This window comes from Pezoporus occidentalis, unplaced genomic scaffold (genome assembly GCF_034315485.1).
Source record: "Pezoporus occidentalis ecotype Australia unplaced genomic scaffold, CSIRO_AGI_Poc_V1 ctg65, whole genome shotgun sequence".
Lineage (NCBI taxonomy): Eukaryota > Metazoa > Chordata > Aves > Psittaciformes > Psittacidae > Pezoporus > Pezoporus occidentalis.
Window position 1 is genome coordinate 1,098,926 of NW_026915998.1, and position 15,081 is coordinate 1,114,006.

The window sequence follows — 15,081 nt, forward strand, 5'->3', positions numbered from 1 at the left end:
GACTTCTCCTTTAGGAGATTCATTAATAGCCACAGTCAGGCCAGATAGTGTTTATGGTTTAGGCTGTATGAATCTAGGTTAGGTTTAATTGCTGGGGTTTGAGCTTGAAAGCCAAATTGCTTCTAAGATCCTTGTGCTGGATCTGAAAGCACTGAATTCAGTTTGCATCCTCCCCCAGTCCCTGGAGGTTTCAGCCCATGATGGCAGAAATGCAGTGAGATAAAGTGATCTCTGAAGATTTCTCCCTCCTGGGACAGCTTCCTCACAAAAGTCTGCCTGCACAAAAGCAAGTCTGGAAACACAGAGCATTTCTGCCTTTGGATCCACTCTGGAACCTGTAAGACAGGGAAAAGCAGCGTGTGCAAATTTCATCTTGCCTATTCATATGCTTGCATGTTTAGCGGTTTAGTTTTGGTCTGCTTAGGTTTGTTGTCTAGGATCAGAACTGGTGTGGGATGCAGCCAAATAGTTGCCAGTCTGTTCTACCCAGAGGAGCTAGTGCTGGGATGTCCCAGCTGCTGCTCTTGCAGAAAGGAGAATGACGGCTGTACCTCCATCGTGTGGAAGAACTCTGCAAGCTCCAGCTTACACCTCTCGCAAGTTGCCTGGAGTTAAAGACTGAAACAACAACCCAAAGCCTTCGCTGGGAGACACACTGTGAAACTGTGATTTCAAAAAGCAGCCTGGGAAACTCAACGTCCTGAGCACACTGCAGTACGTACAGCACTTGTTATCCGGGCTTCAACAGCCCCAGAAGGACTGCATGTGTCCTGGGTGCCTCAGCTTTCCTTCCTGCTCTGCCTCTGCCTCACCCAGGGGTTCACACACCGTCCTCCCCAAGTGCCCACGCACTGCCGCTAAGGACTTGTCTTTAGCAACACAGGTTCCGAGGCAAAGCCTTTGAGTATGCAGCTGAATATGTCAGCCTGATAGTTAAAGAAAACATCCTTCAAGTGCATAACTTGAGCACATATTGTCTTGGAACTGCTCTGACAATAACTACCAATCCTCAACATGCCACTCTGACCGTGCCTGTGAAGAGCAGGAGAGCTCTTAAAAGCCTGGATTCAGAGTTGAATCTCATCAGCATACCATTAGCCTTTCACTATTTCCATATGCTTCAAGGCCAGGAAGAGCCAGAACATTATCTATGTGCCCCACACAATTGGAGCCAGAGAGTACATCCAGAGACTGAAGCAGCAGCTGAGTTTTTGTCTGTATCTTATGTAAACCCATACACGGTTCCCAGTTTGTTGCATTCAGGTATGACCCCAGATCTTTGATGCCCTGGCTGGGCTTTTGTGAACTACTTGGGTCTTGTTTGAGCTCCACAAACAAGACTGCAATGGCAGGGCTAGATGATAACACCATGTTGCCCATTCCTTCTAAGGCAGCCAGAACAGCAGGGAAGAGGCAGAGGGATCAGTAATCCTGTTCATTCCTCAGCAGTCAGAAGGATGGGAATAGAGCAATGTAATTTTGTGCTGCGGTCACAAAGGCCATCTTGTTACCCAGCTGCCAATGCCCGAGCCAGTTATCAGATGCTTGCGCCGTGATGTTGCACCAAGCCCTGCCGTGACTAAAGGAAATCTCTGGATGCTCAGCTACAGCTGGTGTGTGACTCCTTGAAGCTCAGGTCAGTGATAAAGAGGCTCTCTCAGGGAGCTATAAATATTGTCACACAGGTGTAATTCTGCTGGATGCACACGTCAGAGTTGCTGTTCCACCAGAGCAACTTCATCTATAAATGTAAGCCTTGACTAAGAGAAGTTGGCTTTCACAGCAGGAGAAATAGGAAGAGACATGCCTCTAATTGCACATCAGCAGAACTGATCCCTCAAGGATATTGGCTGGTACAAGGTAAAGGAGAAGGATGTGTCTCAGGAGTCAAACTGCATGGCAGTGTACCAGTCTAGACTGAGCCTGCAGAGCATCACCTGGGCAGCCTAGTCAATGCAGGGGAAATCTGGCGCAGTCCAAACTCACTCCCTAGTCAGCAGAACAGACTGTGCCTCCTTGGGGTTTGCTCGTCGCTGGATGTCAGCTCTGGGGGGCTGAGATTGGCTTCATGGTCCTGCTCCATCCTTTGGGAAGGACACGAGATGTCCCTGGGCATGGGGGAGAATGGCAAATGTGCCACTTGGACATAAAACAAGAGTCTCCTCTCAGCCCTTTCCTGGGAGGAGTTTTCAAAGCACTTAACAAGCAAGGGTGATTCTGTCATCATCATCATTTAGCAGGGGAATTGAGGTGTGAGTGCCTAGGAGTGGCAGAGCCAGGCAGGACGTGGTCTCTGAGCCTCAGCCTGAGGCACAGTCCTGGATGATGCAGTCTGTGCCCTTGCATCTTCCTCTCTGCACCCCATTAAAAGACCCTTTGTGACCCTGGGCAGGCATTTACGTCAGCAGCAGAGAGAAGGGCAAATATCAGATGTACCAGGACAGATATCCCGGATGTGTTGAACTGTAAACACAGAGGAGCCTTGCTTTACCCCAACACACTGTCCTGTGCAGTGAGCAGTGCTTTCCAGATGATCATCTGGCCACCCCTAACCACATCTCCATACGTCAGGCCGGTCCAATACTGCTCGGATCTCTGCACACATCTGCACAGCAGCAGCATGTGCTGGGTAAGGAGCAGATCTCCATGCACTAGAGCTCCTGGAACTGCACCATACATGACAAAAGGCCTCATATCCAATCCTCAACCCTTGGGTATCTCTGAGTGGGCTTTTAATTTCTTACAAAGCCTTAGAAGTAGATTTAAGGTGCACCTGCAAAGGGAGCTCAGATTCTACTTCTCCCCCCCCCCCCCCCCCTTCTCTGTGAGACAGTGAAACTGAAGGATGAGTTGCATTTATCTAAAAAATCCATGACTCCATTTTCTTCAGGAAGCTCATTCCCAAGAGCCTTGTGATGCTGCTGCCATCCTGGCACCTGCCCAGTCCTAAGCGGAGAAGTAAATGCAATTCTTTCTCAGTCACACAAAGCTTGCTGAAGCTAATGGCTGTTTGCTGAATAAAGAAGTGAAATGATGTGAAAGCCCTGAAATTGAGTCCTTTTTTTTTGCTGTTTTATGCCAGTAGCTCCTATAATACTTTACAGTCAGACAAAGATACAAACAGGGGAGTGTTAGTCATCCACATGCAGGTCAGAGAGCCGGGAGCAGAACAGAGTCCTAAGGTCAAGTTGGACTTCTCCCTTCATTTACCCCATCTGCCTCAGTAACGTGAGATCACTGATGTGTGGAGACCTAACCCCCCAGGGCACTGGCAGGATTAGCTCATATTTGAGAACTGCTGCACAAAAGCAGAACACTGTTTATCAATGTAGGCTGTAAAACTTGCTGATGCTATGTAGATTCACAGCCAGCTTAACTATGAAGAGATGAAATTCTGCCTGGTCCTCCAAAAACAGAGGTGAAAGTGCAGCATCTCAGCACACAGAATCCATAGTGAAGCCTGTTATTAGTAGGATCAGCTTGGAGAACGAGGCAGAGAAAATAATTTATGAAAATAAAGCTTTACACCTTCCCAAAACCCAATTCCGTACCTTTCTTGTGCATCTATAAGCAGCTTACTGTTTCATTTATAAGCCCATTTACCTCGGAAGGCGAATTAGTGCATTAACCCCAGGTGGCAAACGGTATTTACATGGGTGAAGACTTTACAAGCATACAGGAGTATCTGAATAGTTGCAGAACAAACATACAATTAACCCAAAGGCATTTCTTTTAATGTTCTCCATCTACTGCAGCTTAGTGGTAGATGTATGTACCAGGGCTGTTCGTGAGAAATCTAGAGAAGATGACTGCCCAAGCATGGTTCCCCAAGTGACTCATGTTTTAGAAGGAATGCCCCAGTTGCTGGAGCTCACAGTGGGGCTGCACAGGCTGTATCACTGCCTGGGGTCTCATGCTGCAAGGCAACCTCATGTTCTGGGTTCCCACTGAATGCTCAGTGATTTTTTCCTAATGATGGGCATTCATGACACAGATTTGGATTTTTGATTCCATGAAATAGCAAACACCCTCCCCCCATTGTTCAAACAAGCAAGCTTGGTCTCATTAGTTGTTCCAAATAGCTCTGGTGTAACATGCTGAACAAATTTAGCTGCTGCAGAATAACAGATTCTCCCATCTTAATGTTCCCTTACCAGGACTGGAAACCTGACTTCATATCTCATCAGAGCTCAGGAACAAAAATAAACTGGGTGGTGCACCAACTCCACAAACTATAAATCCCAACACTTCTACCTCATCACATGAAAGAGGAAAATCAACATGAACAATGAGGAAAAAGCTACCTGTAAAAATATGCTTAAGATGAGGATCAGTGATGCTACATCGGTAGGAAGCAAGGACAGCTAGCAAAGCAGCAGCATGAGAATCAAGTGTGTTACAGATTCGGTGGAAGTCTGCACAAACCCTGCTGTAATGCAGAAGGGACCCTGAGGTCCCATCCTTGCCTGCATGTGCATATGGACCTAGAAGACCCTGGCCCAGGAGATACAAACTTACCTCATGGTGTATAGGAGGGTGCCGTTGTCCACCAGGCGCAGCAGCTTGTTGGGTGTTGTCATGTTGTGAGCAACAGATTTCTTCCCGTTGTGGAAGAAGGTATCGGGCGTCCAGATCTTACTGGCCAGCAGGTTGTTCAAGGGGAGTATTTTCATGGGACCATCAAACTTCAGCCTTTCATCTCTCCAGGATTGCCGGAAAAAGACGTCAATAGTGTATTCCTTTGTGGAGAAAAGAGAGGAAAAAGAAGTCTTGTTTTATTCAGCTCTTTGCTGCAAACAAGCTGCTTCAAGAAATGATACATCTCTTTGGTCACTGAGCTTGTGTTTGGTCATTGACACTGTGTTTTAGAACACTCTGGGTGACATGAAATGTGTTGCAATAAGAAGTAGGGTTTAGTGGTAGCAAAGAAACCTGTGGAGGAGAGAGGGCCTTTACCACACTTTGTATAATGACTTACAGATGATGCCAGCATTTGTGTTTCAGTGTTTCTGACCATGGCAGACAAGCAACAGTACATCCTCCACTGGCCAATACTCAGTCCTGGGGTAGCCCTGATGCACCACTACCTTTATTCAGATGTTTCAGGAGAGAAAGTGCCATGACACTGTCTTCATGTTATTTTGGTCCCCAGACCACCTCTAGAAAAGCAACGAATCAAGGACCTCACAAACTTGCATTACAAGATCCTGTGGTTTTTCTTTTTTCCCTATTTCCCCCTGTTTCTTATTTATTTTCTTTTTCCTCTTTCCTTTTCTTCCCCTTTTTCTTTTTTTCAGCTGGTGTAGAAAACCATTTCCCAGGCCAAATTCCAGCTGGGGCAACTGGAAGTCATCTCATTGAGATGTGGCCAAGGCCAGCCCCTTGCTCGGTGCACGCAGCCTCAGCAATCACTTGACCAAGCAGCAAAGGCACTACCAGCTCCACAGCCACCCCAGGGCAAAATGAAACCCATCTGCCCAGTGCCTGGCACAATGAGCTGCTGCTCCCTGTGAGCCATCCAGTGCCCTTTGAGGTTTTGTGTCACTTGAAGGAAAGTCTTTGCCTGTCAGCACGGGCTGCAGCACTGCTCATCTCTGCGCCATACACCTCCTCTTGCTAATGAAGGAGCTCATTAGCTCATGAGGCTTTCAGGGAGAGACAGGAGTTTCAGCCGATCTGTGTGTCCCAGCTGTTCTTCCCCTGCCGTTGCAGACTCATAGTCTTTATTTACGGGTTCCTGGAGGCTGCAGGACCGACTAAACTTATCATTGTGAGTGATTTCTTTCCTGCAGCTCTTCTCAGCAGCGTTTAAAAGCAGCTGCGCATCAGTTTCCTACAGGTCAGAGGAATTCCTACAGGTTTTGCAGCAGATGGCAGCTGAATGAAAGCATCTTGGTGAAGAAATTCATCCCTGCTCCCAGGCCACAGAGCCACTGCTGCTCAAATGTGGAGTTTCTGAAGCCTGGCTGGGGGAAGGAAAGAGAAGATCCTGCATTCCCACAGGCTCTGCCCTAGATAAGGTATTCTGCCCTTCATGGAAGTGATCTTCACTTTGTGGTTTTAAGCTCAGTAAAGGAATGAAACCAAAGAAACGAGCTTGTGTGCAGTCCCAGGAAGTAGGTTTGGGAAAGGTCTTTATCAGAAAAGCCAACTTATTCTGAGCTCCCTGTTTCAATTAAAGAAACAAAGAAGCAAAACTTGCATGACAACTTCCCAGGGTCTGTTATCCTTCTTTTATGCGAAGGAATTATTTCCTAAGGAGTAGGAAATCATGTTCAGATTCTTCTTCTCTTCTCTATACTTCTTTCCATGAGAGCATCATTCCCAAGTTACCTCTTCCAAGAAGCACATTTTGTTCTACTTTATGCTCTTCTCCACCTTATAGAAGTGATCAGAAACATCAAGACCTAGTCTGTCTCCAGAGTCCATGCACCGAAGTATAAAACTCCCTTGAACTTTGTTTCTCCCTTTCAATTTTCTGTGGGCTCAGCCAAAGCTGCAAAAGCTCAGAACCAAAGATTCAGGTATGTGTCAAGTCCTGCCAGGCTCTATTTTTCAAACCAAACTGAAAGAGAGATTAGAAGCCACTTGGAGCATCTCAGGGAGAAGGTCTACACGTCCTCCTCCATGCTTCAAAACCAGCTGCTCTCCTCCGCTCTCCACAGCAGCTTTACCTGCCTTTCCTCCATCATCATAATTACAGTCTCTGTCTGCATCAAGATGTGCAGGAGCGGCTTTCCATCACAGTGAGTAATGGCTGTGGGAGGGATGGGAGCAGGATCACCAGGCAGAGGAGAGCAGGGAAGGAGGAACTTCCCCACTTCCCAGATGAAAGGAACCACTGAAGAAGAGTAGGCTCTCTCCATGCCTCCCGAAGTTTCTCTTTCTCATGTTTCTGAATGTACTTAGCACCAGGATGGCAGGCTAAAACACACTTGCTATCCATTTGTAAAGTACATGGAACTAAAGCACATGAAGGGGAAATAATTTATTATTCTTTAACTGTCTTCCTGATTTCAAATTCATTTTGTCAAATCACATTGCAGAGAATACCTTCCTCTCTTCAATACCTCATATTTCTTCTTCACAGTTCATTATACACACTCCCTTAATCAAATACGCTCCACCTTGGAAGTAATTATCAGATACTCCCCAAGGGCTAAGATTGCTGAATATATTATGGGTCTCTGCTGCAGTAGAAAAGCAAACGACATGGAGAGGGAACTGAGATGAGATTAATGCTCTTGGCTACACTGACATGAACTTCTAACTCTGCGGGGAGTGGTCTTTCCAAAGAAGATCATTCAGTTCATTTTCCTGACCCTGCTGCTCCCTTTCCAAAAGCGTGCTTCCTCCAAGGCCAGGACTGCCCAGAGCTGCCCTGGGCTATGCCAGCACCAGGTCATGTCTGGGACTGGATGTGCAGGAGGCTCTCAGTCCTGAAGGCACAGCCAACTCTGTGCGCCTGGGCACGCAGCGTGTGGAATGTAAGCTGCAAGAAATGCTCTCGAGAAAGCTCACTATTAATTATGCTCCACAGTCCTGTTTTAATTAGGAGACAAACTGTTGTGGGAATACAAGCCTAAATTCAGACCTCAGGCCTTTTCATTAATAATTTTCCCCAAACATGTCAAAATATTGCAATCAGTTCATTCTTTTTCTTTTTTTTCCCTCATTTGCCTCCCTTCTAGTTCAAGCACAAAGGACACTTTGATGGTGAACTGTTCTCTTCTGGCACCACCATCAAAACACCCCAGGACCTGACATCTCCCCCTCTTCCCAGGTAGCATCCTCCTTCCTCTACACAGGGAGGTCAAGGAAAGCTGGCCACAGTGCAGGTGTTTGTCAAGGCATGTAATGGGTGGTGCATGCTACACACAGATCTTGGTCCTGTGGGCAGACCTCCCCATTTCATTAGGTTGCACTTGCAAGAAAGAAGATGACCCAAAACTGCAACTTGTGCTCGAGTGTTACAAAGGCATTGACCCTCCAAGGTTGGGTTGTGAAAGACCAAAAGCATCGAGAAACAACCCTCGTCTACCACCTGCATTTCCAGCCCTCAAGAAGACGATGAGGAGCACTTGTGCCTGGGCAGACAGCTGGGATGCTTCCTCGTGCTCTTGTCACTTAGGAAAATCCCACTTTTGCTCAGATTGTCCATGGATGAGGATGGGGCATGTTCACTGATGCTGCAGGAGAAACCATCATCTCCCATGAGGCAACCAGCCAGTGGCACCTACCATATCCGTGTCTGAGACAGGGCCGAAACTCGTCACGTAAATGTCTGTCTTGACTTCGGTTACACTGTCTGGGACAAAAAACAAGAGAAAAGAGGGAAAAAAAGCAATTAGAAAACTGATTTTGCTTGTACAAGGAAAGGGTTTGGTTGTGTTATGTGGTGGGTTTTCCTGCCAGGCGCCTCTCTGGTGAGCCCTCAGCAAGCTGGCATCCTGCTCTCTGCTGTGCCCTGAACAATGGCCAATTTTATCACTCCTAATTGGGCAAATTAATCTCCGATGTAGCTCTGCTCCCTTCCGTGCTTACACTGAGGATGAATATGCCCTGCACAGCCAGACAATGCATATTTACAAATTGTATGTGTCTACATGATACATAACATGGTACAGAGCCACTCATTTTCAATACAGAGGTAAGCCCTGATGCTTTGAAACGCCTTTTAATCTGAAATGCCTTTGTGTCTCCCAGCCTGATAAACAGCCTAGCAATGCACCAGCGGTTTCAGGAAACCCTGGGTTTGTTACAGCTTCAGGCTTATCGGTATGTAAAAGGAATCAATATTCTGATTGCCTTTCACTGCTGTCGTGCTTGCTGCTCTCCTAAAAGCCTTGCTCTGGTGAGCGGCTGCTCTTGCAAAGCTGCTGCTCGCCTGCATCACACTCTCCCCTGCATCCCAGCATGTGCTGCCCTCCTGGATGCTGGACAGCAGCCTCCCTGCCCCAGTCAAACTGCAGAGCCCCAGATCCTACCCCAAGCACTAAAACCCAGGCGAAACCTTAACCACTGGCCTTCAGGTAAAGATAAACTGAAGTGCTTTGCAGAACAGAGCCACCACCGTGTGTGCTGAACAGCACAAACAGCTCTCGTTCTTGACTTCATTACAATTTTGGCATGTTTCCTAATTGAAATCTCTGCTGCTGTCCCATTTTGCAGGGAAATCAAGGCACAGTGAGTTGCCAGATTCCTACACTCTGCCCACTAGGTTGTACTGAAAAAATGATGGATGAGGTGCGTTGACTTTACCATAAATCCTCACCACTTTAGGGATAGTTCATGCCATTGTGTTCCTTCTGCATTGCATTAGCTGGCTCAGAGCTGCTTTCCCAATGAAAGAGCCAATTTAGAGCCCCAAAGAATTCATGGTTTATGCACATTACCTCATTTTAGCCACTGCAGCAGCTTTGCCAGTAGCCTGGATGGCCCATTGCTCAATTCAGTTAAGGAAATCCTTCTGTCCCCTGACAGTTATTTTGCAGTACTATGAAGCTTAGTTTTGTGCTTCAAAGTTTTGTATCCAAAAATAAGATAACACATTCTGGCAGGGTTTTCTCCTTAATGGCTAAAATATACATATACATGCCTTTAGTTATTATGGCTGGAAAGCTTCTGACGCAGCCTTTGGCTGATATTACTGTGCTATATAAGTAACCCTTGATCTTGTCTTGATGTGATAAAAAGGAGGTTAAAGAGAAATATGTATGCGGTACACTTTCTGAAACACCCAGAAGCCGACAAGACATCATCCTGAACAAAATTAGTTACTTCTGAAAGACTTAAAACACTCGGGGTATTCTCTCCATCTCCAAACAAGTCCCCAAATGAGATACACAGCAGACAAGAACATTTAGTGAAGCGAAGCTCTTTCTGCTAACACATGCAGTGAGAGAAAGCTAATTATGTTTTAGAGAAAACACAAACTCTCTCTCCCTTTCCCTCCTCCCTTCTTGGCATTCATTTTGCCCAAGATAATAATCTACAGCCATGGTTATCAGATGAGGATCAATGCTTGTCCATGGCCAGTGAAGCCAGTCCTTGTGAGGTGCAGAATGATTTGACCAGCGCACCTGAGGGGGCAGAGGGATCCACGACAGGACCCATGCTTCACAGTGCGATCTTGGGATCCAAGGGAAGGGATCCAGGAAATGATGAGGAGTTAAAAAGGCAGAACTAGTTTTGAACACCTTTTGATATCATGCTGCTACTTTACCTGAGCGTTTATGTCCATATCCTGCTGTCACAGAGCTTGAGAGACCCTTTACCATCCCTTCAATCAATTGGCAAATCCAATCAAAGATAGTGGCATTAATAAATTAATTTACTAATTACAGCCCAGGTCTGAAGAGGATCCTCATTTCCAGACTGCAGATGTACCCCCTGGGCCAGGCAATGCAAACCCACTGAACTCGGTGGGACCCTTTTGTAGGACCTCTCATGGCAAAAGCCAGACTGAACTTTCCCTGTTAATATGTGCTGCTAAGGGCAGGATTGGGTTGGGATCCAGAGGGATTCCTGAAATCCAATCGTTGTTGCACAAGTAGAGGTTTCAGCAGAGCTGGGAAATCCAGAGGTAAGTAAAACACCAGCAGAACAGAGCGAGCTCCAGCCTCAGAGATGTGCTTCCTTTGTGATCCTACAGCCAAAGAGCAATCTGCACAGCTTGCAGCTCTGCCCAAGCTCATCAGCTCTGTATTAGTGAGGTGATCTCCTCCAGAGAAATCAGGAGCTCCCCAGCCAGCCTCCCCTCTCCTTACCCTCACACCTACACACCTGGAGACTATACAAGAAGAAACTGCATCTACTGCAACAAGAGCAAGCTAGAGGAGCATCTCCTGCCTCTGCTCACAGACATGGCAGGGAAATGCTCATCCTTCTCCATCCACAGCCACTCTCACTGCAGCTTTTTTGTCTTGCCCAGTTCTTGCTAAAGATTTAATAGTTACAGACTGTACAGTAGAGAATTATGCACTTTCCCTAGACCTGCTGACGAACATTAAATGGCATCTTCTTCTCCTAGCATCACCCTTCTCTGTGACTCAAAGTTTTTTTACATGCACAAGTGAGTTGAGCATTCAAGCCTGCTGGGGTGGAAGGCAGATGCCACCAGTCCTGTTTTATAAGTGGGGAAGCAAAAACAGGAGAGACTTGGTTCAGGTGGGAAGCTGGAGCGGAGCAAGGACCAGAGCCCACCTCTGGCTGCCACCAGGGAATGGTGCATTGTTGAGTCTCACCGTGCCCCAAGTTGCTGCCACCTGGAGACTGTCACAAAAGAAGAGATTTTCAGGTTCAGTGTTTAAATATGGGCAGAATTTAGAGACCTGAAGGGCATGCCATGTTCCCAAGCCATTTGTCTGAGGCTGATTCCCTTTTCCCATTTATAGGCTCAGTTTATCGCCAAGCTTCAGCACAGCTTTCTTTCTAAAACCATCTGGAGCAAGCGTGTGAGCAGGAACAAGGTGCTGCAGGTCAATCAGAGCCGCCACTCTCCCAACACAGCCCAAAGCCCAGTCCCTGCCAGGCAATGCTGCCTTGCTCCTGCCTGCAGAAATCCCCCACAGCTGGGCAGATCTGCAATGCAAATGTACAACAAAAGCTGTAACATCCCTTCCCACAGTGTTACCATGGCACTCCCTACACCTGCCCGCGCTTTAAAAGCTACCCCTCTCCTCCAACAATTCACTATGCCAGATCTAGCTGCTGGAGCAGGTGATAAACATCCTTATTAGCTCTGCAGAGGGCAGATCCTGCCACCAGGATCCCACACCAGCAGCATCAGTTGCTTCGCTTGTGCATGCAGAAGGTGTAAAGCAGCAGTTGTTGCTGCTGAGGTGCTTCAGGGTTTCCATTTCATCCTCCCTTCCCTACTCCAAGTCCCCATGTCCCATCTTCCTGGCCCTGGCTCAAGGCAGACATCCCCTCTTCCCGCAATCTCCCTTTTAAGCGCTCGTGACTCCCTGCGCCCGTGAGGAGATAGCTATTATTTACACAATGACGGAGTGCTATTTTTACTTGCTTCTTGGAAGCACTAGGAGCATTAGCAGAGCTGGAATACAAATCACACTGCCTCGCTGCCTCTCCCCTCACCAGCTGCGGATGGTAGGGCTGCCTCTACAAGTGATTATGTGAGGCGGGGGGCACTGGGGGCTGAGGAGGCTCTTATAAAACATCCCGCTGCACTCATCAAGTGCTGTTTATTTAAGAATCTCAGCTGTAATATAATCGACTCGGCCGATTGTGTTTCAGCTCTTGAGGTTTGAGGATGTGCCGAACACAGTCACGTTTCCCAGGCAGGGGTTCCCAGAGGCTATGCCGCAAGCTGGCACAAATAATGTGCCTGCATCCGAGCGCTGGAGGCTCCCAAACAATGTGCACTATTAAAACAGGGGCAAAGCCACTGCGGCTTCATGCAGGGGATTCCTGGCTGCTGCGCTGACGTCAGAGAGGCTGCACAGCCTTATCTTGGAGATGAGCTGGATAAGGGAAGGGATGGGGACCTCCTGGAGTCTGTGCTCCTCGTGGCAGTGCTCCAGCTCTGCCTCAGGGATGTGCAGGGATCTGAGGTTGCTCAGAGGCAATGAGCCCGTCTGTACTGGTGTTTGTGTGTGTGATGGCATGGCTGAAACCAGAAAGGAGGACAGTGCTGTTCAGGCTCTTCTGCACTCAGGGGTTCAAACCCTCAATCTGCCCCAAGCCAGCTCCTAGAGGTAGATGTTTCCACACTGGGCTCCTGTCATGGTTTAAGCCCAGCAACGTAGCTGGTCTCTCATTCCCCCCTCTTCCCCCCCCCCCCCCCCCCCCCCCCCCCCCCCCAGCTCCCGGAGGGATGGGGAGAACCAAAAGAATGTAACTCCCACGGGTTGAGATAAGAGCAGTCCAGTATCTAAGGTATAACACAAACCACTGCTGCTGCCACCAGTAATAATAATGATAAGGGAAATAACGAGGGACGAGAATACAACCGCTCACCACCCACCGACCGATACCCAGCCCGACCCGAGCAGTGCTCTCACCCTTCCAGGTAACTGCCCCCAGTTTATATAGTGGGCATGACGTGCTGTGGTATGGAACACCTCTTTGGTCAATTTGGGTCAGGTGTCCTGTCTCTGCTTCCTCCTGGCTTCCCCTCCTCCCTGGCAGAGCATGAGGCTCACAAAGTCCTTGGTCAGAGTAAACATCACTGAGCAGCAACTAAAACCATTGGTGTTATCAGCGCTGTTCCCAGGCTGAGAGTCAAAAACACAGCACTGCACCAGCTACTAAGGAGAAAAATGACTGCTACTGCTGAACCCAGGACAGCTCCCTATAACCTGCTTGGGATTCCAGCCAGCCCAATATCCTATCTCCAAAATAAAAGTGCATTAACAGATTGATAATACCCCTCAACACCCTCCTAAACGACAAACGCATTTAACCTCAGCTCAAGGGTTTCTCAGTTTGATGAGATCCCCTTATTTCAGTGATCCTTTTCCAAGGACCTATCCAGTGTCCCATCAAATGTACAATATCCTTTGGGAAGGACTCCCACTAGCCTGCACTGAGGGTAGTGTCACTGTGAAGAGAGCAGGGATGTTGCACAGCTCTTTCCCAAACACAAAGCAAACACACTGAACAGGATGGTGCTTTACAGCTGACTCAGAATCCCTGAGAAGGGAAACACAAGAAATTAGTTTGTACTATCAAATGCCACCTCGTGCCTTCTCCCAAATCCCTGCCGTGCTTATTAATAAGCAGCAGAAGGCAATTTTTGCGGCTGTAAATGGAAGCTTTTTGGGTGTTTCATTCTTCAGTTTCTCAGCCTTTCACTGAGGTGACTTAATTTTCCTTCCAATTTTAGCCTCTGGAACAAAAGTGGTTTCCATGACCTTTACTACATGCCTCATGAGCCCACCGGAACCAAGCTGCACCACAACCCAAGGCAGCCTTTCCCTCTGGAGGTGGCACAATGCAGCCCTCAGCCAGAAACTCCCTCTGTTCGCTCCTCTCTGACAGCTTCAGTTCCATCACATCAGGGCTGCTGCCTTTGCCTTGGTCCCTACCTTGCCAAGTTCCTACCTTGGTTTCTCAGATGGCTTTTTAACCTGTGGTGTTGCCTTTTTTGGGGAAGTGGGAGCTTAGTTGTGTCGCCTTTAAGTGAGCACAGAGGCACTGAAGAATGAAGGTCACATCTCTGGATGGGTGGCACGCAGTACCCCCGCTGTGACTTTGCCCTTGGGACTGCTATGCCAGTACTGGGAGAGGGGTAGGTGCCTGCAGGGAGCGGGTAACCTTTCCTCTCCCCACAACCTCCCTTGAAAGAGCTGCAGAAATGGAGACACACCATCTTCTACATCACCATCCACACACAAAAAAAACCCTGATGTAGCTTCACTGCTGCTCTCCTGCCGTGGGGCCATCAAGGCTCTCACATATGATGCTTTTCTTGCATTTTTTTGCTAGGGAGCTCAGGAATAGAAGGAAACATTTCAGTTGACATCACTGCAGTGCAGTTAATGCCTTGTAGGCTTGCCCGGCCCAGCCAGGGGATAAAGCTGACTCCAAGGACATAGACTGATGGAGCTCCTGCCACCCAAATGCCAAGAAAGCAGCATGAGCTATTGCTAATGTCAGGACCACAAACATCCCTACTGCACCTGGGATGCTTCCACAGCAAGTATCCTGGGAGAAGAGGCTGTGCATGGGTCAGGAGAGGAAGGCTGGGGAACAGAGAGCAAAGAAACCCAAGCTGGTATTGGCATTTCCTCCAGCATCTGTGAAAGGCAGAGTAGAGCTGGAGTGCAGGTCTCAGCACCACCCCTTCTCTCTCCTCAACTGATTTTGACTTGGGGATCTTAGACAACATACAGAGAGGTCACAGTCAACCTCTTCAAACTCCCATTCCAAAGTGAAAATACATATTGGCTTGCCTTTCAGTGACTCAGATCCTTGAATATGAGATTATTTGTTCAAAAGCAAAAGCCAAGTCTCAAATCACAGACATTCACCCATGTTTGACAAGTTCAGCCTTAGGCATCTTGCCCAAAAGTGGACAGCAGCACACTATGTTCTTCTTAACAAGAAGAATAAACT

At 47.8% G+C, this 15,081-nt stretch overlaps 1 protein-coding gene across 6 annotated transcripts in view; it reads right to left on the reverse strand.

Annotated features, from left to right (window-relative positions):
• GABRA3 (gamma-aminobutyric acid type A receptor subunit alpha3) overlaps positions 1-15,081 on the reverse strand; it is an 87,846-nt gene that overhangs the window by 17,726 nt on the left and 55,039 nt on the right. For 5 of the 6 annotated variants that reach the window (XM_062640435.1, XM_062640433.1, XM_062640434.1 and 2 more), the window contains 2 exons: positions 8,241-8,308; positions 4,519-4,739 (listed from right to left, as the gene is read on the reverse strand). In XM_062640435.1, the coding sequence (XP_062496419.1) occupies positions 4,519-4,739; positions 8,241-8,308 (289 nt within the window). Of the gene's footprint in view, positions 1-4,518; positions 4,770-5,126; positions 5,151-8,240; positions 8,309-15,081 lie in introns of those variants that run through there. The other variant, XM_062640437.1, reaches the window with a different exon arrangement.